The sequence below is a fragment of the Malus sylvestris genome, chromosome 4, assembly GCF_916048215.2.
Source record: "Malus sylvestris chromosome 4, drMalSylv7.2, whole genome shotgun sequence".
In the NCBI taxonomy this organism is placed as follows: Eukaryota; Viridiplantae; Streptophyta; class Magnoliopsida; order Rosales; family Rosaceae; genus Malus; species Malus sylvestris.
This window is the reverse complement of record NC_062263.1, coordinates 22,034,055-22,058,886: the sequence shown is the minus strand read 5'-3', so window position 1 is coordinate 22,058,886 and position 24,832 is coordinate 22,034,055. Positions and strand designations below refer to the sequence as shown.

The window sequence follows — 24,832 nt, the reverse complement described above, 5'->3', positions numbered from 1 at the left end:
CGAGTCAAGGTTGGTTGGGTGTTTCCTCACCTCTCTCCTTTCCCTCCTTGTTCCCCCTTCTGATTGGTTCCCTTAACTAACATAAATTTGATTGGCCTCTTTCCCACAAGGTGGGAGTTTAAAATAAATTTAAAATCTATAGTTTAGTAACACAACTTCAAATGTCCGTATCTATACCTTTATAATCTGGACTCGCAAACGGTTTTTGCCTATGCGCTCGTAGTTTCAAGATCTATTCGAAAATGTTACTTGTGACCTCGAAAGGTCAACAAATTTTAGATAATTAATTTTCAAACTTTGAACTTCGTAACTAGTTTAATTAAAATCTAAATCCAAATAAATTAATATAATTTCTCAAAAAATGATGTAAAATCTCAATAATACAAATACGTAGATTATAACAGTGAAATCCAGGAACATGATTTCACAAACTAAGAATGTGGTTTGGCTGGAGTTGGTGCAGGTTTGCAGGTATCCATACCTGCTTTCTTTAACAAATATGTTGCATACTTTGCCTGGTTAATAAACATATCACCATTCTCCTCATATTGACTATGAAGGCCCAAAAAATAAGTCAATTTGCCCATATCCTTTAATTCAAGCAATTCGCCAAGAGTAGTGATGACAGTTTGAACCTGAGATGCATCTGAACCAATGATGATTATATCATCAACATATAACAATAGAATCATAACAAGTGTACCATCATACTTGATAGACAAACTAGCATCAGATTGAGAAACGATGAAACCAAGACTAGGTAAAACACCAGTGAACTTAGAATGCCATGCTCGAGGAGCTTGTTTTACTCTATACAAGAACCTAACCATTCTACAAACATGTGTTGGATATTGGGAATTGACAAAAGCCTTGAAGCTGATGCATATAAACCTTTTCTTGCAAATCACCATGGAATAAGGCATTTTTAATGGCTAACTATCTTAGAGGCCATTTACAAGAGGTAGCAAGTGTAATACCCTGAAAATTTTAAAATATATGAATATGCAAAGTAAATCGAGAATAAATAGATTTATGGTTATGAAAATTGAGTAGAGAAATTTTAGAATTTTGTTTCTGGGATTTATTATAACTTACGTTGAAAAATTTATTTATAAGTGGAAAAGATGAAAATGCCCTTAGTTGACTAAATGTAATTTTACGAGGATGTATTTTATCGTATTTCTTAATATAATTAGATAGAGCTTGACCCTACGAAAGCGTGGGCAAAAACCTTTTGTGAATCAGAGTTATTAACATTTAAAAGTCAAGGATATTTTTGTAAATTTAACCTAATCTAGAAGGCTCCAACAATTTTGGAGCAGTGGGAAAATGCCATGTGTGTGGCTGGCTGGATGCTGGGTTGAGGAAAGAAAAGAGAGAGATGGATGGAGGAAGAGAAAAGAAAAGGAGAAGAAGGGAGAGGGATCAGGCAATAAGAGGAGGAGAGAGGAAAGAAAGGAACCAATAGGAGAGGAAGAAAAGAGGGAAATGAGGGAGGAGAGAATGAGGGGAACCCGGACCTCCTTTGACCCGCTGACCTGACCCTGTTGGAAGTATGCCCACAAAGCCACTCATTTGATGTAATAGCTTTTGGAATACTTAATGTATTAAACTTTTATATGTTTAATGAAGGGCAAAGCTTATTGTTAATAACTATTTATTGTATCATGTGTTTAAGCAATAAGGGAATCCAAGGGATGTATTTGATCTAAGAGACAAGTGATCTAAGTGAGTTAGATTATCGAGACCATTCTCTTATGTTCATTCCTAAAACGTTCCTAGTCATATGATTGCCAATTGGGCATTGACAATCCGCTAAGGTTAGTATGTGTTATGTTGACTCAAGCGTGAGTATGACTAGTCTCAAGTCATTTAGTGTTGTACACTAAGACAAACACATAGGTGCTCGAAAGAGTAATCGAGTACACTAAACAACGATCAAAAGAGAGTTTGAACATACATGTCATGTATGAACTCTAAAGTTGCAATATGCAAAGTAGTCCTTTGACCTGAGGCATCATAGATGTCTAATGGTTAGGTTCTTGATCTTTGATTATGTCAATGACATTCCATCGGAGTGTCCACGGCATTGTTGGGGTCAAGCTATCTAGTCGTGTAGGCATATGAATGCACAACAAGGGATCTCTAACCTTCCATGGTGGAAGGAGAATACTCTAAGATATGATTCTAAAGTCTTTGGCCAAAGCATATGAATATGACTTAGGAAGTTTGTTCCAAATCATATTCAAGGGAATCATATAGATATGTATCACATTGGATAGTAGACATGAAACAAACTATCACTTAAACAATGTGATTAAGAGTATTGTATTAGAGAAGGACCGTATTGCATTGTAGTTGTAACTGGATAGGTTCTCCAACCAATTCTACTTAGCTTGGGTAATCATGACATACTGCTAGGTGTCACTCATGGTTTGTGGAAGCCCTAATGACTAGCAAACACTAATCATAAAGGGAGAATTGAAATGTGGTTTCAATTCACAATCGATCGTTAAGAGTAACAATCTACCACTACCTCGCTAAATGGAACCTAATGGATCGTACACCGAGTAAGGGTGATAGTGAAGAAATTAAATGAAATGGATATGCAATTAAATGGTTTAATTGAAGAATGGTCAAGATTAATTAATTAGTTAATTAATTTTACAAAAGGTTCGTATTGGGCTTTTAAGTTGGTTTTGGGTTTCGGGGCCCAAAAGCGTTTTGGTCCATAAGGCCTATTATGTTTAAGTTGTATGACAACTAAAACAAAATGGGCAATAAGCCCAATCACTTACAAGGGGCCGGCCATAAGGGGTGAGTGTGAGACTTTGCTTAATTGCAAGTTTGCCACTCACCAAATGTAATGAAGTATAAAAGCAACTTTATAGCTTTATTTTCATTAGGGTTTTCTTTGAGGCAAAGAGGTGAAACATTTTCTCTCTTTCTCTCTACAAAGAGGCCGGCCACTTAGGGAAGATTTAGCTAGCAATCTTTTATTCTCTAAGTCATCCATTTCATCTTCACACCTCACCCTTGGTGTGGAGACTTAGAGACACCAAACCTTTGGTGTTTTTGGAGATCCTTTCCTCACATCCTCAAGGAGCAAAGGAGCACTAAAAGGGGAAAATCACAAGCAAGATTCAAGGAGCTTGGAGGTGACTTGAAGGCCCTCCACTTGGGTGAATCCCTTGTGTAAACAAGGATGAGCTTCAAGGGTAAAGAAACTTTAAATCTTTACTTCTCTTTAATGTTGTTAAAGAGTCTTTTGGTTCACCATATACTAGGCTTTGAAAGTCATGGGTTTTATGAATTGTTTTTGGATGCATGCCTACTTTAAAGTGTTTATAGCTTGCATATGTATTCAAATGTTCATACTTGTTCTTAGCTAGGACAAAATTTTTCCTTCAAGTGGTATCAGAGCCTAGGCCTAGTTTATGGTGAATCCTTTTGGGTTTTGTGATTTTCATAATATGTGATTTAAATGTTGTAAATGTTACAAGCTTTGTTCTTGCTTTTGAATATATAAATTTTGCTAGAAAATTTAGCATCTCAAATGTTGTAGATGTATTTCATTTAAGCATGAATATTGGAACTAAAATTTGGTGCCATGTATTTTGGGAAATTCGGCCAAATCCAAAGGGTGATTTTTTGGGTTCATGTTTGTCTTGTTAAAATGGTTTTAAAGTGACTTTTGGAACCCCTAAGTACCCTAGGATATTAGCCCTCTTTTGAGTGGTGAAAAATTGAGTTTTGGTGAGTGAAAACATTCATGGAGCTATTATGAGTTTTCATGAGTGTTCTTCAATGTTCTTGAAGTTCTTGCCAAGAACATAAAGTTTTGAAGTTTTGATTCAAAAGTTTTATGTTTTTCATAAAGTTTTGGTTTATTAATTGATGGTTGATGGTTATTGGTGAGATGTGATGAAATGGTTTTAATGTTTTGTCATAGATCTTTTATTTTTCTTACAAACCATCAATTTCACCTTTACCTCACCTACCAAAATCAACTTGCAAAAACTTTTTAGAAAATTTTTCATTTCCTCTCTAAAGGCCGGCCACCCCCTAGTGGGGGTACTTTTGGGGCCTTTTGTGCAATTACATAAAGTTTGAGATACTTTTGTGTATTTGCATTTTGGCCAAAAAGTTTACGTTTTTACGTTAAGGCCCAAAAACTCTAAAGGACAAATTGTTTTGATCCTTTAATGATGTTTTTACATTTTAAAATTTTGGGTTCTAGTTGTAATTACATGAAGTTGTGGACTTTTGTGTTTTTACAAAGTGACCCCAAAAGTTTTTGTATTTGCATTGTGGCCCAATTGTTGTGGTCATAGTTTCCTTTTGGCCCAAAAGGATGAGAACAAAATTTTTTTGTCTCTTTAATGAGAATTGGATTTTCATTTCATTTAGTTCCATTTAAATCAATTCTATGGATCCAAAAACCAATTGTTTAAAGTTGTTTTCTTAGTTAATGTGATTGATTAAGAAAAGGGTGATTATGAACCAAAGGCTTCGATAATTGAGCTATGTGATTGGCCGCTTTACATTATGAATGTTTGGGTTTGGTAGTGTAGATTTGAATGTAATTTGATTAATTCAATTTGTTGTAAATGGACATAAGTCCATCATTTGTGTTGTAAAAGGGCATAAGCCCTTCTTATTATTTCATGTATTCCTTTTGTTTATATGTATGCAAAATGGAATAGTTGGGTCCAAAGCCCAATAGGAAATAACGGTTTAATTGGATTAAACGCGTAACTAAAATCAACAACTATCTACCTTAAACCCAAGGTCCAACACAAGGCTCGTGTTGGATCAAATTAAACGGTTCATAATCATCCTAAGACCTAATATGACTATATAGTCCATATGAGGATGCAATGCATTCGTTAGTAGTTCCATATAGTCTCACTTATTTCTTCGAAATAGTGGGAGTATTATAAACTACTAAATTCATATTAACTTGGACCAATAGTTGTGATAGGCCCATGTTCTTTTAATATGATTAAAATGATTTTGATGTAGCCCAAAACTACTCCCTCAACAAACGAATATTAAGTTGATAAGCGAGAGATGTTTTGAACATCTCTTCGTAGGCCTTCCACCGTGGTGGGCTTCAATCGTTTGTGACTCATACACTGTATTCGTCCAGTTTTGGGGTATGCAAAGTATGTGCTTACATTCAGGAGAAGCCCATAAACATATGATGAAGTGAAAGTAGGCAACGAGTATGGCCAATATGATATTCTTCTGAGGCCATTCTTGAACCCCTACTTGAACAAGCATGGTGGGAACGACTTAACTAAGTGCAATGGTGCCAATATGATATTCTTCTGAGGTATCATTCTCTAAAGGCCAAACTAGATGGGTAATTACAAAAGGTTGTAAATGAATAATGCGTTATTCTCTCATCATTATTGTTGCTAACCAATATGATATTCTTCTGAGGTGGGCTTGGTAATGGTGAGTCTCCCATACCCCGCTAAGAGTTCAATATAACTCTCGAATTCTATTGAGGGATGTGGAATTTGCCAAAAATAGTGGGTGGTACTATTTTGATTCAAAGACCCAATCAAATAGTTTTAAACAAACAATCTAATACGATTTCTGTTATGTTATGTAGTTAACGACATGCCTAAAATTATACCCACCATTATACTTGACAAAAAGGGCCTTAAGGGCCAACGTTTCCTTGCTTGGTATCGCCACATTGAGAATGTCTCAAAGGTGAAAGACATATTGTATGTGCTTAAGCAATCCCCTCCTCATATACCTCCTACGAAACTAGCTTCAAAGGAGGAGTGTCAAAATTATGTTAGACACTATGAGGATGATTTACAAGCCAAATGCTTAATCCTTACTTCACTTAGGGAGGAGCTTATGAAGCTACATAAGCACATAGATACTTCTTGTGCCATGGTTGAAAGTTTGCATAAGATGCATGACATTAAGACTAGTAATGTACGATTCTCAAATGTTTGTAGTCTAATGAATGCCAAAATGGCAAAGGGGACATCGGTCCATAAACATGGACAAAAGATGGAAAAGATATTTAAAGATCTTAAAAGTTTAGGAACTTCCATTGATGGGAAAATGGCCCAAGACTTTTTCCTTGCATCTCTCTCGGATGATTTCACTAAGTTTATTGTAAACTGTAAAGTGAATAGATTCGATCATGCTTTAAATGAGATGATTGACATGTGCTGTAAATTTGAAAAAGGTTTCAAAAGAGACAGTGGGAGTGAGAATGCAATCACAAGGAAAATGTTGCATAAGAAGAAGGCAAAGAAATCCAAAGGAACATGCTTTCATTGTGGAAAGGATGAACGTTGGAAGAAGAAATACAGGGTGCGCATTGCGAGCCTTATGACTCGAACTTTTGAAGAGACTATTTCTGTCATAGAGAGTGCTTTTACAGTGAGCTCCAATTCCTGGATATTTGATTCAGGCGCTAGTCAACATATCTGTAATACGATGCAGGGACTAACGGGGAGCAAGTCACTGCGCAATGGGGAAATGGTTGTGCGAGTTGGGAACGGCACTAAAATCTCTGCAAAAGCAATAGGCACCTACATGCTTAACCTACCCTCTGGGGAAGTCCTGGAACTTAAAAATTGTTTATATTTTCCTTCATGTATAAAGAATTTGATTTCTATCTCTAAGCTTTTACGAGATGGGCACTCAGTATTGTTTGACAAAATGAGTTGCACTTTATACTTGAACGGTCGTATTATCTCTCATGGTAATATGATAGAGGGATTTTTTCACCTAGAGACGAATAGTGGGATGCACTGTATTGAAAGCGGGAATACCTCAAAACCCAAAAGGGCTAGAGAAGAAGTTAACCAAGAAAAGATGTGGCATCTTAAACTTGGACATGTGAACCTTGAAAAGATTCGCAAGATGTCGAAAGACGGATATATCCGCCCATTAGGTAATGACCAGATGGGTACTTGTGAATGTTGCTTGAAAGGGAAGATGACCAAATCTCCATTCACTGGGAAAGGAGAGCGTGCCACTGAAATTCTAGGGTTAATCCACACTGACGTATGTGGACCTATGTCTACTACGTCGAGAGGAGGCTTCTCCTACTATATCACATTCACCGACGATCACTCTCGGTTTGGCTATGTGTATCTTATGAAGTACAAGTCAGAATCCTTTGAAAGGTTCAAATAATTCAAGAATGAAGTTGAGAAGAAAACTGGGAAACAGATAAAGACCCTAAGATCAGATCGAGGTGGTGAATATCTGAGTAACGAGTTCCTAGATTATCTCAAAGAGTGTGGAATAGTATCACAGTGGACTCCACCAGGAACTCCTCAGCATAACGGAGTTTCTGAATGGAGAAATCGAACCTTGATGAACATGGTTCGTTCTATGATGAGTTCTGCTAATCTACCAGTAACATTATGGGGATACGCTCTATATACAGCAGCTTACTTGCTTAATAGAGTACCTTCTAAGTCAGTTTCACAAACGCCATATGAGATATGGCATGGCAAAAGCATAAATCTTAATCATATTAGGATTTGGGGTTGTCCGGCTTACGTTAAAAGGCTTGAAGCTGACAAGCTTGAAGCAAGATCTGTTAAATGTTCCTTTGTGGGGTATTCCAAACAGACTTTGGGATACGAATTCTATAACCCCGACGACAAGAAAGTCTTTGTCGCCAGAACTGCTATGTTCCTTGAGGACGAATTCGTTCTCAATGGAAGTAGCGAGAAAACGATAGAATTGAAGGAAATTAATGAGATTAATGATGAACCACAAACAAGCACTCAACAAGATGACAACTCTGTTCCTGAACCCCTAGCTCCACGTAGATTTAAACGGGTTAGTAAGCGACCTAAGAGGTATGGCTTAGACAATGACTTTGCGGAATTGCACCTTCTAGGTGACAATGACACAAATGAGGACCCTAAGGACTACACTGAAGCAATGTCCGACATTGATTCAAAGAGATGGCAAGAGGCCATGAAATCCGAGATGGATTCCATGTATCAAAATTAGGTCTGGACTTTTCTAGACCCTCCAGAAGGTATTGTACCTGTTGGAAACAAATGGGTCTTCAAGAGGAAGATAGGCGTTGATGGGAACGTGGAGACTTATAAGGCTAGACTCGTAGCCAAAGGTTACAGGCAAAGAGAAGGGATTGACTATGAAGAAACTTTCTCTCCTGTAGCCATGATTAAGTCCATTCGGATTTTGCTTGCTATAGCTGCGTACTATGATTATGAAATCTGGCAAATGGACGTGAAGACGGCCTTTCTGAACGGCTACCTAGAGGAAGAGCTTTACATGGCTCAACCCGAAGGTTTCGTGTCCAAGTCTGAAAAGACTAAAGTATGCAAGCTTCAGAGGTCCATTTATGGACTTAAGCAAGCCTCCAGGAGCTGGAACATTCGTTTTGATACTGAAATCAAATCGTTTGGTTTTACTCAAAACGAAGACGACAATTGTATTTATCAAAAGGTCGTTGGGGATGCAGTTGTATTCCTAGTGTTATATGTAGATGACATATTACTATTCGGGAATGACACTGCAGTACTTTCTTCTGTAAAAGTGTGGTTGTCCAAAACCTTCCACATGAAAGATTTAGGAGATGCATCTTATGTACTTGGGATAAAGCTCTATCGTGATAGATCCAAAAAATTAATTGGATTATCCCAATCTATGTACATTGATAAGGTGCTAAGTAGGCACCAGATGGAACAGTCTAAGAAAGGTTTTCTTCCTGTTAGACATGGAATTCACCTTTCTAAGTCCATGGAACCTAAAACTCCTGAAGAGATACGGCAAATGAATGCTATTCCTTATGCTTCCGCCATAGGGAGTCTCATGTATGCCATGATATGCACAAGGCCTGATATCGCATATGCTGTGAGCATTACTAGTCGATATCAATCTAACCCAGGATCAGAACACTGGGCAGCTGTCAAGACGGTCCTTAAGTACTTAAGAAGAACTAAGGACATGTTCCTCGTTTATGGAGGAGCAACAGAGTTGCGAGTGGAAGCTTATACAGATGTAGATTTCCAGTCTGACGTCGATGATAGGAGTTCCAACTCCGGATATGTATTCACTCTGAATGGTGGGGCTGTCAGTTGGAAAAGCAATAAACAAAGTGTAATTGCTGATTTCACGACAGAGGCTGAATATGTCGCTGCAGCTGAAGCCGGCAAAGAAGCGTTCTGGATGAAGAAGTTCATCACTGAACTTGGAGTGGTTCCAACCATTACATCACCAGTAACTTTGTACTGTGATAATAGTGGGGCGATAGCTCAAGCCAAGGAACCCAGGGCACATCAAAAGAACAAGCATTTTGACAGGCGCTTTAATATCATTAGAAGATATGCTGCCGAGGGGAAAGTCAACATCCTCAAAGTTGCTTCAGCCGATAACGTAGCAGATCCATTGACAAAGCCAATGTCTCAAATCCAGCTTGACAGTCATATGGAAAAGATGGGTATTAGATACATGGGAAGATGGCTTTGAGTGCAAGTGGGAGATTGTTGGAAGTATGCCCACAAAGCCACTCATTTGATGTAATAGCTTTTGGAATACTTAATGTATTAAACTTTTATATGTTTAATGAAGGGCAAAGCTTATTGTTAATCACTATTTATTGTATCATGTGTTTAAGCAATAAGGGAATCCAAGGGATGTATTTGATCTAAGAGACAAGTGATCTAAGTGAGTTAGATTATCGAGACCATTCTCTTATGTTCATTCCTAAAACGTTCCTAGCCATAGGATTGCCAATTGGGTATTGACAATCCGCTAAGGTTAGTATGTGTTATGTTGACTCAAGCGTGAGTATGAATAGTCTCAAGTCATTTAGTGTTGTACACTAAGACAAACACATAGGTGCTCGAAAGAGTAATCGAGTACACTAAACAACGATCAAAAGAGAGTTCGAACATACATGTCATGTATGAACTCTAAAGTTGCAATATGCAAAGTAGTCCTTTGACCTGAGGCATCATAGATGTCTAATGGTTAGGTCCTTGATCTTTGATTATGTCAATGGCATTCCATCGGAGTGTCCACGGCATTGTTGGGGTCAAGCTATCTAGTTGTGTAGGCATATGAATGCACAACAAGGGATCTTTAACCTTCCATGGTGGAAGGAGAATACTCTAAGATATGATTCTAAAGTCTTTGGCCAAAGCATATGAATATGACTTAGGAAGTTTGTTCCAAATCATATTCAAGGGAATCATATAGATATGTATCACATTGGATAGTAGACATGAAACAAACTATCACTTAAACAATGTGATTAAGAGTATTGTATTAGAGAAGGACCGTATTGCATTGTAGTTGTAACTGGATAGGTTCTCCAACCAATTCTACTTAGCTTGGGTAACCATGACATACTGCTAGGTGTCACTCATGGTTTGTGGAAGCCCTAATGACTAGCAAACACTAATCATAAAGGGAGAATTGAAATGTGGTTTCAATTCACAATCGATCGTTAAGAGTAACAATCGCCCACTACCTCGCTAAATGGAACCTAATGGATCGTACACCGAGTAAGGGTGATAGTGAAGAAATTAAATGAAATGGATATGCAATTAAATGGTTTAATTGAAGAATGGTCAAGATTAATTAATTAGTTAATTAATTTTACGAAAGGTTTGTATTGGGCTTTTAAGTTGGTTTTGGGTTTCGGGGCCCAAAAGCGTTTTGGTCCACAAGGCCTATTATGTTTAAGTTGTATGACAACTAAAACAAAATGGGCAATAAGCCCAATCACTTACAAGGGGCCGGCCATAAGGGGTGAGTGTGAGACTTTGCTTAATTGCAAGTTTGCCACTCACCAAATGTAATGAAGTATAAAAGCAACTTTATAGCTTTATTTTCATTAGGGTTTTCTTTGAGGCAAAGAGGTGAAACATTTTCTCTCTTTCTCTCTACAAAGAGGCCGACCACTTAGGGAAGATTTAGCTAGCAATCTTTTATTCTCTAAGTCATCCATTTCATCTTCACACCTCACCCTTGGTGTGGAGACTTAGAGACACCAAACCTTTGGTGTTTTTGGAGATCCTTTCCTCACATCCTTAAGGAGCAAAGGAGCACTAAAAGGGGAAAATCACAAGCAAGATTCAAGGAGCTTGGAGGTGACTTGAAGGCCCTCCACTTGGGTGAATCCCTTGTGTAAACAAGGATGAGCTTCAAGGGTAAAGAAACTTTAAATCTTTACTTCTCTTTAATGTTGTTAAAGAGTCTTTTGGTTCACCATATACTAGGCTTTGAAAGTCATGGGTTTTATGAATTGTTTTTGGATGCATGCCTACTTTAAAGTGTTTATAACTTGCATATGTATTCAAATGTTCATACTTGTTCTTAGCTAGGACAAAATTTTTCCTTCAGACCCGTCCTTATCTTCCGATTCTGGCCACCGTTGACGATGGGACCGGTGCCAAAATGATCCTTATTTCGAACCCAATCATTCTCTCTCTCTCATTTCCACTCGAAAAATTGATGAAATTGGATTGAATTGGGGAACGATGGGTGCGGGGGTTCTTGCTGTCGATCCTTCAATTCTGAAACAATTTATTGGGGGCAGCGGAGTTGTTTTGGAGTCGAATTAAGAACACCCAAATCAAGGGTTTCCGGTAGATTGAGGGCAATTTCAAGTGTTTCCCGACCGAATTGGAATATGGCCCAAGTATGAAAGTTGTTTATCTCATTGAACTCTTCTTTCCTGTAAAATTTGGTAATTTTTGGAGTTCGTTGGAAAACTAGGTTTTTGTTCACCAGAAACCGCCTCTTGCGGCGGCGCGTGGCCAGTGGGTTGATGCTGCCTTTTCATGCAAATTTTGATATTTTAAATCCTTAATTGATAGCCATTTGAGATGATTCGATTGTGAAAGCTAATGTTGAATATTTCCATTACTAGAATATTTTCGGAAATGGATAAAAGAATGATTGTGAACTACAATTGGCTTGATCCCTTCATAGGGTACGTAGTCAGTCTAACGAGAAGGTTAGATGCAGCCATAAAATAACCGAGACTAATCTTTATCGAAAATTAGAAAGAAGAAAAGAGATTGGGTGTTTAGTTTAAAGATGGACCCTATATTTTTGTTAAATAAATTTAGCTATAAAATTTGTGAGGAATTAAGAATTTATGAAGAAATTGTGATTAATGGTAGTAAATAAACAAGAGTTTAATATGACCTATTACCATAATTAGTTTCGGAAATAAAAATTTCCGGGGCATTACAGCAAGAGCCAAAATTAACCTAACAGTAGAATGCCTCACCACTGGACTAAAAGTCTCAGAATAATCAACTCCTTGCTCTTGAGTAAAGCCATGTGCCACTAGTCGATCTTTGTATCTAGAAATACTACCATCAGAATTTCATTTTATTTTGTAAACCCATTTACACCCTACTACAGATTAGTGAGAAGGATTAGAAGCCAATACCCAAGTGCCCTGAGATTTAAGAGCATCAAATTCTTCTTGCATGGCCTTCTGCTATAATGGATTAGTAAAAGCACTCCTGAATGTTTTAGGTTCCTCTACATCAATCACATAAGCTAAATATGTATAACTAGAAAAACTGTACTCATTGGAAGCAATTTGTAAAGAAGATGATTCTAAAGAAGTTGCCAAATGGGCTGAGTAATCTTGTCTTGATATAGCACCTGTTTTCAATTTAGTTTGGAATGAAGAAGTACGAGGCTCAGAAGTAATATAAGAGGGTATATCAAAAGAATCAAAGGGAAGCAAAACCTGTAAGTGTTGTTGATGATGGTTAAGATATAATAGGATGTACTAATGATTGTAGACATTTGTGATGAAGAAATAGACACTGATGTACTAAATGGAGTACTAGAAAAACTAATTCCATTCAGATTGTTGAGTACTGGTAGAGTAACCAATATGAGAGCAGCAAATTTAGAATCTTGAGAAATATGAGCACAATGAGATCTTGCATATGTAATCTTTGTAGGAAACAAGCTTTCATCATGGACAACATGTTGAGACAATATCAACTTCTTTGATTGACTAATGTAACATATAGTACCTTTATAACCAACTGAATATCCCAAAAACACACATAAGACTGTTCTAGGCTGAAGCTTGTTACTATTATATGGCATGATATAAGGAAAACAATAGTGCCAAAAACTCTGAGATATTGCAACAGTGGAGGTTTATGATATAAGGCAAAAAATGGTGAGTCCTTAAGCAAAGATTTGCAAGGCATTCTGTTAATCAAATAAACAACATGAGCATATGCATATAACCAAAAATCATGAGACAAACCAGCAATAACGAGCAATGTAATAACAGTTTCAATGATGTGTCTATTCCTCATTTCAATAAATCCATTTTGTTAAGGAGTATAAGGACAAGATATCCTATGTAATACTTCTTTTGAACTCAAAAAATCCTCAAACTATTTACTAGTGTATTCACCTCTTCCATCAGATTGCAAATACTTAACAGAAGCATTAAAATGAACTGAAATGAAATTGTAGAACTTGACAAAGATGGAAAACACATATGATTTATTGCATAAAGGAAAGATCCATACAAAAAGATTACAATCATCCACGAAGGTTACATAATACCTACATCATTCAATGGATTTCATTGGAAATGGACCCCAAATATCAGAATGGATCTTTTCAAAAGGTACTAAACATCTAGAAGACTCTTGAGGAAAAGGTAATTTGGACATCTTCCTCTGAATACATGCTAAACACATTGTACATTTATCATCTACTAGATTATCTATTTGAGACTTCCTCAACATAACATATAAGACTTCATTAGTTGGGTGTCCGAGTCTTTGATGCCATAAGGTAGACTTTATTAACTGCCCAAGATAAGCAGAAAATTGAACTTGCTGCACTGTAGGTTGTATAAACTTGAAAACAGGAATTTGAAACAACTCATTATGCCTTTTTCTGCCTTGATATAGTATCTCATTTGTTACATTGTCTTGCACAAAGAATAAAGGGTCAGCACAAATAAACTAGCACATATTGTCTTTACAAAGTTGTTTAACAGATAATAAATCCTCAGCAAGATGAGGAACATGAAGAACTTGATTAAGTTTAAGAGAATGTGTTGGTGTAGTAAGCATTGTAGATCCAACATGCTTGATAGGCAAACCTTGACCATTGCCTATTTTGATTCTATCATTGCCTTTAAAATGAGTGACTTGATTCAACTTGTGAACATTTGAAATCATATGGTGAGAAGCTCCAGTATCTACAATCCAAGCATCTTATATGGGATAAGGAGCTATAGTATGAGCAGCCATGACACGTATTTGAGAACTAGAACCAGGTTGTCCTTGAAAAGATTGTTGAGGTGAAGCAACTGGAAATGAATTGTTTGCAGGTTATGGATAAGCTAACTTAGATTGAAGAGTAGGAGGTGGACCATTCCACTGATAGGCATAATTGCCCCTGTGATAGCATTGCAAAACAATGTGGCCACGTTTACCACATATTTGACATTTTATAAAATTGGGACTTGGTGCTGAATTTTTGTGGAAACAGTTTGGAGAAGTATATCCTCTTCGTTGACAAATCTGACACTCAGGCTACATGTTAAATCAAGAATTAGTATTACTAGACCATCCTCATTGCTTATATTATCCATTATTGCCTTTGCCTTTATTGAATCTATAACCCCCATTGTTTCTTTGTGAACCACCATAGTAAGGTCTTTGCTGAAAAGATGATTGAGAAGAAGACATTGAATTCTGTGACTGAGGACTGGATGAATTAGTAGAACCAATAAAACCATATCCATATCCAGGAGCATTATATGGGAATGGTATAGGTGGGGAAGGAGGAGCATTGTAAGGTGGAGGTGGGATATTATATGGAACTGGAGGAACTTGTGGCACATTGGGTGGATAATACGAACTAGGAGCAATAGTACCAACTGTAGCTGATGGAATATCAGCATGAGATGAAGTATTTGAGAAAGAAGCTCATTGAGTAGAAAAATTTTGTGAAGCCTGTGAACATTAACCTTGAACATACAATGCAGCCATAGAAGTGGAAAAAGTGTGTTCCGTAGTTTCAATGTCCCTTTTAGTATTCGAAAGTTGAGCTCGAAATTCTTTCAAAGAAATTGTGTTCTCTTTGGCCAAGATGATAATAGCATACTCCATTGGAAGATCTGCTAAAGCATCAATGATTAAATCATTCTTAGAGACAATTTATCCAGCAACAATTAATTGGTCTCTGATGGATTTGAGTATAGACAAGAACTTATCAATACTATCTATGCCCTTTTGAAGTGTTTGAAATTTTGTCTTAAGCATATTGAATCTAGATTTTGAAAAAGTGGCATATCGATCTTCAATAATTAATCAAGCCTCACTAGTAGTTGCAACCAAGCACATGTTCAACAACATCATCAGACAAGGTGGCTATTAACAAACTAAGAAGAGCTAGATCCACTGTTTCCCATTCTTGAAATACAAAAGTGATTTCCTAAATGACTCTAGCCTCAGTATTAATCACAAACTTAGGTGGACAAACAGATGTACCATCAAAGTGATAACAAAACTTGTAACCCCTAAGAACAACCTTGAATTGAAAAGATCATTTAGAGTAATTCGTATCATTAAGCTTTATGGTTAACATCCCCATAATACTCTCAATCTTCACAATAGGAGTAGTCATCTTGTAATGCTATCAAGAAACGAAAAGAATCCAAAGAACTTGAACAAAACCAATTTGCACAGAAGTAATGGCAATAGGTCTTCAATATATGCAACACACATAAGTAATAATTTTGATCAACAATTCACAGAAAATATCCAAGATTTGGAGCTATGGATCGGCCTTCAAGCATATCCCAAATCAATTTCAAAACTATGGCATTTGGCCTTCAAGATTCTTTCAATTAAACAATTGATGGAAGAAATAACCTGAACAGCTGAAATTATTGAGCAAAGCAATGAAGAACATAGAACACGAAGTTGAAATCACCAGAAAAACCTCAAATCAAAGAACGCAGGCGAAAAGAAACCACCCCCAAAAAATTTCATCGTAGATCTTGAATTCTCTCCTTAAATTGCAGCAAATTGTGAAGCAATTCACGAACGAAGCAATTCCACAAAGGAAAAACCTGTTCTGGGTACCCTATTAACTGTCTGAGATTCTTGCAGAAAGATTGAATGAACTTTAGGTAATTCGAAGAACATCAGTGAAAGCTAGAGAGAGAAAGACAATGAGAAGAAAGTTTGGCGACTTATTTATTACATACAATCATATATAAAGCTTGTTATTACTTAGCTTATCAAGCAAGCTACCATACAACCGATACAATCAATACAAGTGGATTAATACACAGTTGACACATGTCCTAGTTTGTTATTACAGTTATTACGTATTTCTCCTTGGATTGCAGATTATGAGAAGCAATCTCCTAATGGTATATAGCTTGTGACCCCTAAAACCAATTCTAATGATTGGGTTAAAACATTTTAGTTATTAAATCCAACCAAACCGTCTCCAATCATTGAGTCTAAAACAAGTTTTGGGGAACCTAAAATTTGGGCAAATTTAGCCCAAAAATAGGGCAAATCTATTTTTTTGACCCATGATTGTGTGTTCATGCACAAGAAAAAAATGCACGCTCGGTGCATTGACACGCCTCACGTCCTGTACATGACAAAGCTGCAGTGGGTGGGACCCACCGCTAACAGCTTTGTTGGCCACCCAAATCCTCCCATATGGCTATTTTTCATCCAACGCCTCACATGACAAAAACATTGAATCCAACGACTGAAATCAAATATAACAGTAAAAAAAAAAGATCTCATGGCCCAAAATTAAATCTGACAGCTAAAACAATTAAAAAATATATTCTTTAAATCAAAATTCATCCAAAATTTTGTATAAATATCTATGTATTTGTTTAAACATCCAAACAAATTCACTTTCCTCATACAATTATTCCAATATTTCTTTCTACCCACTTTCAAAACTATTTTTTTTCTATTCCATACGAAATCAGATGGGTAAAAAAGTTTGTATTAGTAATTGTTGTAAGATTGATAATATATTTTTTTAAATGAATTTGCCCGTGGCCCCTTTATAGCCATACATGAATGATAGTGGCAATGAATTTTGGAGGAGATTTGCCACATTAATTGAAGCTTAATCCGTAATACTAGACTGCCGTCAAACTTCTGTTTCAAATAATTACACGTATGACAGTCTTATATTTTAGGAGTAGATGAGGTCAAAAAAGGCGCACATTTGAACTAATAATGTTATTTGAATCGCTGTTTCTCATCACCGTTATTAGAGAGGTGAGTAAGTTCACCCCACAAATGGAAATCGACCCAGTAATGTGATCAAGGCAATCATAACAATATGCAATGACTCATTTTGAAGTCAACTTGGGCAACAAGGACACAACTTAATCACACACAGGAAAAATTGTTAATTTTTGTAAAATCAAATTATATTGTCAGTTAGAATAATAATGTATGTAGCTCATGTTTGTTAGCGTGTTATACATAAGATAAAGTCAAGATTTATTACAAGGAGATTAGAGGGAATGCAGTTCTCATAAATATTATTAACGGCTGTTCGTTTATAAGTTTTTAAACTCAAGATATTCAACATTTTTGTAATAGGAACTAATATGTGGAGGCTGATGTGATGGGCAGCCCAAATCTCTGATAGTGCAGAAGCCTAGAATCTGGGTTTAGGGGCTCAGTGCAATTCAGAGTTTCAGACCATTTACTGCTTCTCAAAAAGGAAATACAGCCTAGAGAGAAATCCAAATGGTGTTCATATATGACTTTTTTTTTTTCCATTTCAAAAAATGATATTCCAGTTGGGAAAATTCACTCTAAGATCATCTCCAATTATTAGATTAAAATCTAAATTTTTTTGGGTTAAATTTTTAATTTGAGATTATTAAAATCTAAATTCTTTGAGTTAAATTCTTAAAGTAACTTAAAATTTTTTTTTTTATGTAGATTATCATAATTTAATTTTATGAACATTTTAACCTAAAAATATTTAGATTTCGATAAATATTAAAAATCACTAAATCGACACCATCAAACTCGTCATACACTATGAAAGAATATGAAGCACATACAACAATTTTTTTAATTACTTAGCTGTTGGATTTAAATTTGGAGTGTTAGATTTTTGGGAACTTTAACGAAAAACTCATGGTATTATTCACTTTAATGAAAAACTACATTTTTACACTAAAGAGTCAATCCTGGTACTATTTACTTTACCCTTTATTTTGTCCTTATCGTTAAAACTCAAAGTTTTCAAGTCATTTTCATTAGTTTTCCTTAGAATTTTTATACCGTTGGATTTGATCATAGTAGATCTTAACCGTTGGATTCAATGCATTTATAAATATAAAATTAAAAATAATACACATATATGGTGGGTCAGCCTTACTAACCCAAAATAATTCACAGAAATGAATTCTGGGTTAAAACTCATATTTACCCCAAGGGTTGGAGCAAATTGGGATATGTTTATAACCTAAAATTTGAGTTTTACTTTAAGGGTTGAAGTAGGTATAAGAAGAGGCGTGTTTTGTCAAATATTATATTGTGACGAAAAAAAAAACACACATACACACACAAATATTAAATGTTATTGTCATTCGTGTGAGTCAAACACGAGACTTTCCACTTACTAATAAAAAAATTATTACTAGCCTAGTCATAAATACTTTATTTTTATTGGAGGAAAAAGAGATCAGAAATAACGTAATTAAATAAACAAAAACTGTCAGGTGTGAAAAGTCAGGTTGCCACGTCCTCTGGTGATAACAAAGGTGCATGAGTTAATTGATTGGAATTTGTGTGCTTGGAAGATTGATTTGTTCCAGCGCTGTCTTAAAAAAGACGAGGCAGAATTGATACTTGGTCTACTCATCAGCAGTAATGGATGCGAAGATATAGTAATTTGGCATTACATAAAAAATGGTGATCATTCCGATAAGACTAGAAAAAAAGGGGAATTGGGCGCAGCAGCAACGGGGATTTGAAGTGCCGGACTTGGAAGCAACTTTGGCAAATGAGGGTACCAGGCAAAACTAAATTTTTTTCTGTAGCGATGCTCCAATAATTCTCTTGCTGTGAGAAATAACCTCCAAAGAAGGCTCATGAACGTAGATAATACTTGTGCTCTTTGCAGAAATCCGGCTGAAACTGAGACTCGCCTATTATTCCAGTGAGATTTTAATCGAGCTTTTTGGTTCTGCAACCCTCTGCAACTCGACTTATCCACATTGGATGGCTGCGATTTCATCACTTGCTGGAATCAGCTTTGCAGCAACCTTCAATCAAGTAAACACAAGGAGTTTTGCAGGAGATTATCTTTGGACTTTGGAGAATCTGAAAATGAAATGAAATGAAATGGTATTTCGAGGAACCCTCAAGTCACCACTTGAAGCGATGGAAATATGTAAAGAAAGGATTATGGAAGACAGGGAGGCTCTTAAGAACCTGAATGAGGCGCGGGTAACTAAAACAGAAGCTGCTGAGCTGAAGTTTGCGGGCAAGATCAAGAGATGGGAAAGACCTAAGTTTGGGACGTTAAAAGTGAATTGAGATGCAGCCTGGAATCAAAAGTCAAAGACCTAAGTTTGCTGGCATTCTGCACTCTGCTGGCGGTGCTGGGGACCTGTACTTTCAAGATGCAGCAATGGCGGAGACCACTGCATTTGGGGCAGCGCTGAAGGAATGTGTCGTGAGAGGCATTCAACCCTCTGAGATTGAAACAGATGCGAAGGTTTTAGTGCAGATGCTTAACAAGGAGATGGATAATGATTCTTTTCGGGCTGGATCTGTCCCTTACACAGCTCCTGGGGCTCTTGCCTATTGGGTAAGGTTTGCTGCTTGTGTGCTACAAGATGAGTTTGCAGTTAGTTTGAATGGTGCCTTTGTGGGGTTTTTGTTAGGCCTTGAGACTCATAATCAAAACTAACAAGGATATGAGCATGCCACTGTTATCTTTGTATAACAGATTGTTGTTTAGTTATGAATTGAGTTGATTACTTGTGCCACGAGTTATTTAGACTTCTTGATTATCAATAGATTGTCACAGATGAGTTGAGTATGTATAAAGTTCTTTTTCTTGCCTTGTAAACAAGGACTTTTAACTCATGATATCATATGTTCAAATAAAGGGAGTTCCAACCATTCCCTTGATTACTGTTAACACTAAAGAAACAAGATTGATTAACTTAGCCAGATTAACCATAACTTTGGATGAAGATCAGTCGAAAATGATTAAAAACACAAAGTAATATGCATTGAACAACATATCTACTCTATATAAACAAAAACAAAAGAGACTCGGGCAATATTATATCCTTGTCAGGCAATATTCAACTTCTTGCAACCACTTCTCTTTATGTTTACAGGGGTTTGTAGACTCTGGAAAATGAAATATAAATAGGGTTTTCCAAAGGGATTTGATACTACAATACTAGGGGAAGGTAGCAGAGCTTCTAAAATTGACAAAAGATGACTTTCTATGGGGGATCTACGACTACAAAGGGTAGAGTCTGGTTTCCTCACATAGGCATATGGCCTATGCCTTACTGAAATGGCTTTTAAATTCTTTCTGGGCCATCGACTTGTTCGAGCCTAGTTTCCTCTTTGCTTTTGTATCCTTAGGCCTTCACTCCTACTAAGCCCAGTCATTAAATTTCCACTCAAACAGATGCAATGTTGGAAGGTTTGATTCATGATGTTTGGAGCCTTGCCCAAAATCATTGTAGTCTATTTTATTCAAGTACTCCCACAAAAAACAGCTATCACGGTGCGCATGCTGTAGCATCCTTTGTTTCTAAGCATGTGGGAAACCGTTCTTAGGATTGTATTGGTCCGGATTTTATATTCAATATTTTGATGGGAGATGTAAACAATTCTCATAAAAATCTAGTAAAATCAATCTTTGAGTAAAAAAAAATATATTTGTAATTAAATAATTTATTACGATTTTAGTCAAATAATGATGACCAACTTATACAATACATTTGTGACTACTTTTATTACAAAGTTATTTATTTGTAACCAAACGAATGAAATTAAGTTAACTAACCACGATATTATAATTTAAACAATACAAAATGAAAGAATATTTTGAGGTCTCTTCTGAACACCTTCTAACATTTAGGCAAATCAAGTGGTGGCGGAGGCAAAGTAGATTCTGGTGTTGGTCCATTTTCAACCTCAAAAGCCATTCCCAGCCCCCATGGCAGATGAACGTCCAAATGACAGTGCATGTACCAGATACCTGAAACAATAGTTTAGAACAAATAATCAGAAATGAAATGTTTATAATACATTAAAATACAAAGAAAATTAATTAATGAGTAGATTAAGAAAACTAACCAGGATTATTTGCTTGAAACCTGATCACAGCCCATCCTCCGACTGGCACACCAATTGTGTTACGTATTTGCGGATTAACTAAGTTAAATTTTTTGGGGTCATTAATCGGGTCGTAATTTCCAAACCCTTGTGCCAACACGTGGAAATTGAAGCCGTGGAGATGCATTGGGTGGTTCTCGATGGCCAAAAATGCTATGTTCTGAAGCACCATCTCCACCGTCGAATTGAACTTCAGTGTCTTGACCTTGGTTGATTTTGGTGCGTATATCAATGATAGGTCGAGGCTGATGTTTGTGTCCGTGTAGTCAAATTTGAATGGAGGCTCGTCAGGAAAGTCTCTAGTGTAAACCCCGCTCACATTGTGAAATTGTGCTTCCAGCATGGATGTATTGCTTGGGAGCACGAATGACTCGTTGTTCATGCTTGCGGACAGTCGGTTATTGAATAGGCCCTGACACGTGGCGTTTTCTGGACACATCTCCAAGTTGACGCCAATTGTCACGAACATGTGCTCATCCACCTTGAGTGGGACTGGGACCCGTTGGGGCCCTTTGGCGAGGCTGGTGAGATTGGTGAGGAACTTGTGGGCCAATGGCGTGTCGTGAGGGTTGGGCATTGAAGGCATAATGGGGGTTGATGAATTGGAGCTCTTATAGACGATGATGCCTCTGGTGGTCGAGTTATCAAAGTCGATGGTGTCACTAGCGCTAGCGTATGGAGTGGCGGCCATGTAATAAGATCCAATAGGTTGATTGAATTTGACAAGAACGTCGGTGGTCTGACCAGGTCCGGTTACCACCACGTCGGTGATGTAAGGAGTGGTGTAGGTGGCATCGATGGCGACAACTGTCATATTGTGATTGGCTATCTTGAAGAAGAGCTGGGTATTGAGTCCAGCGTTGATTAGGCGAAGCAAGTAGGTCTTTCCTCTCACCACACTTAGCTGATATGTTTCTGATAATTTGATGTCACTTTGTTAATATTCATTATGCAAAAATAACACATAAACTATATTAATAAATTTACGTGTATGCATGCTTGCATGCATGGTCACGTACGATTTTGAGAGCAGTCGTAGAGATCGCCGGGAAGTCCATTGATGGTGTAAGCATTTGAAATGTTAGGAGCAATTCCTTTAGATAGGCCTTCTTCCTCAATGTCGACCACATTGCCATTGTACCACTCTCCTATAGTTCCATTGAACAGTTAACATATAACTAGCTAGTTATCAAAATTACAATTTAAATTGCGTATCACGATTAACGTTAAGTAAGTTGAATGGTATAGTTTAATCCTTACCTAATAAGATGGGAACTTCTTTGGCAGGCTTGAGGAAGGGGAAGGATCGACCAGCTTTCGGGTGGATTATGAGCGCTCCGTGGACGGTTGCGCGGAGCCACGAAATGTGCGCATGCCACCAAAGGGTGCCTTCTTGTCCGGTGATATTAAATTTGTAAGTATAGCTTTGTCCGGGGCGTATAGGGCATTGAGTTACATATACAGGTCCATCCGCCCATGGACTCAGAAGCTGAAAGATTCCATGCCTGCAATAAGACAAAAACTATACAACCTGAGCAAAATATATATAACTCAAAATTCCCCTTGGGGGTTGTTAAATGATTTTTGGATAATTGGTATTTACCAGTGAATACTAATGTTATAGGGCGATTGGTTTAAAACGTGGACAATAAGTGTGTCTCCATCTCGTGCATATATGGCTGGTCCTGGATAACTTCCATTTACTACAGTAATTGATTGATTCTGACATAGTCGACTAACAGTCAGGTTGTTCACCTGAAAACAATGGAAAAAAATAATATCATGACTTCTATTATTCAAAGGAAACATTCGAATAACTGGAGAGGAAATATGCATGATAAAATAAGGCTGCCAAATGGCTTATTTGAAATTGTCTCTAAAAACTGCTTCTATGACCTAAAAATACTTTCATTTTTTTTGTCAAATTGAATCAGAAGTATTTTTAAAAGTTATAATGCGTTTTTAGCCATTCTAGAAACATTAATAAGCTACCCAAAATTGAGGCAAGACTTACATTAAAAGAATGCTCAACAATTGCACCAGAGGCTACTGAGGAAGCTAATAGAGCTAGAACACAAGCTAGCACAAAGGCTAAGCGTGCCATATGGGGAACAAATTAAAAGAGCTAGCTCAAGGGGAAATGAGAAGTTTGAGAATTGTCTATTGTTATGGAATATTGTATTACTCTTGTGATATCTCAGAGGTCGATATATGCTATGTTTATATAGGCATTTGGAAAGTAGTTGCTAACCGGCCCATTATTTCCACAATTGCGTGGAAAATTAACCAATAAATTTGCATTTGTTTTGTCAAGGACTTTGAAATGTTGAAGATACCGGCATACAAAATAACTTTAGTATCACAGACGCGGTTAACAGTTTGATTAAATTGGTGACTCGTCAGAGAATGCTAGCATAAAGATATGAACACAAGTCGGAAACTTGGTTCTTCAACCAAACCAACCATGTTGAATGACATCATTTTGACCGTGTCCAAATTACACTTTACAGGCTGACGAACTTTAAGATAAGGGAACTACCGCGGTGTATTAGAGTTGAATATTTCTCAATGTAAACCTTGTAAGACTGCATCTTCTCGATAAAGTGGACAAGGTCGTGTGCCATTTGTGTAAGTATTTTTTTTTCTTCTTCTATTTAATTTAGGGTGAATTCTCAGTGCTTATGAAATGAAAAGGTTTATTACTGATTTCTATCCGAAAATGTGTGTACACCAAGTATGGTCATTAAATTTATTGCATTTAGCTAAGTCTCGAGTACTCTATACAAAATTTATTTCTTATTCATACACTATTATCTCGCTCTTTACCTTCAATACTCATCCCATTCTGTTAACTGATTTCTATCTGGCTTGTACACCAAGTAAGGTCGCTAAATGCAAATACCTATTTGCATTTAGCTAAGTCCCTGAGTACTCTATACAAAATTTATTTCTTATTCCTACACTGTTATTTCGCTCTTACCTTCATTCCTCCTATCAACTGGATTGAATGATAAGTTACTATCACTGATGTGGCAGGGATTGAATTTGTTAATTTGTTGAGCTCATTTTCACAATTGGAACATCTTAATCCCCAAAGATCACGTTGGCATGAAATATCTCATTTTTTCAAGATTGGCATTAACCCATAATAGAATTTAGAGAGTAACAACATATATAAATATATAACTTTTTGGTGTTGTTTTTTTCTTTTTAGTTAACGTGAGAGGTGGGATACTATATTGTTTAGTTCCTTACTCATTAGTTTAAGGCTACTATATTGTTTAGTTAATTATATGTACATGACGGGTTCTTTTTTTTTTTTTTTTTTTTTTTATAAACCAACATGATATGGGATATATTGTATATTTGGAGTATGAAATAATAAAACAACAGATAGAAAACAGAGA

General features: G+C 36.7%; 1 protein-coding gene and 1 long non-coding RNA gene across 2 annotated transcripts; both read right to left on the bottom strand.

Moving 5' to 3' along the window:
* Positions 1-13,509: 13,509 nt before the first annotated feature.
* Positions 13,510-16,209, bottom strand: LOC126617912 (uncharacterized). Its single transcript, XR_007621581.1, has 2 exons — positions 15,921-16,209; positions 13,510-13,966 (listed from the first exon to the last, which is right to left on the bottom strand). It is a non-coding gene; the product is annotated as an uncharacterized LOC126617912 (long non-coding RNA).
* Positions 16,210-20,963: 4,754 nt separating this feature from the next.
* Positions 20,964-23,613, bottom strand: LOC126617876 (laccase-7-like). Its single transcript, XM_050285966.1, has 6 exons — positions 23,440-23,613; positions 23,029-23,180; positions 22,686-22,930; positions 22,445-22,573; positions 21,387-22,340; positions 20,964-21,288 (listed from the first exon to the last, which is right to left on the bottom strand). Exons 1-6 carry the CDS (start codon positions 23,527-23,529, stop codon positions 21,158-21,160), a joined length of 1,701 nt encoding a protein of 566 aa, XP_050141923.1. The 5' UTR covers positions 23,530-23,613; the 3' UTR covers positions 20,964-21,157.
* Positions 23,614-24,832: the final 1,219 nt, after the last annotated feature.

Bases quoted from the DNA above. Each gene is read 5' to 3' on its own strand.
- LOC126617876 (XM_050285966.1), bottom strand. From the start codon at position 23,529: ATGGCACGCTTAGCCTTTGTGCTAGCTTGTGTTCTAGCTCTATTAGCT. The intron at 23,181-23,439 runs GTAAGTCTTGCC...CATTGTTTTCAG, and splicing joins TTGTTGAGCATTCTTTTAAT to GTGAACAACCTGACTGTTAG. The intron at 22,574-22,685 runs GTAAGGATTAAA...ATGGAACTATAG, and splicing joins AGAAGTTCCCATCTTATTAG to GAGAGTGGTACAATGGCAAT.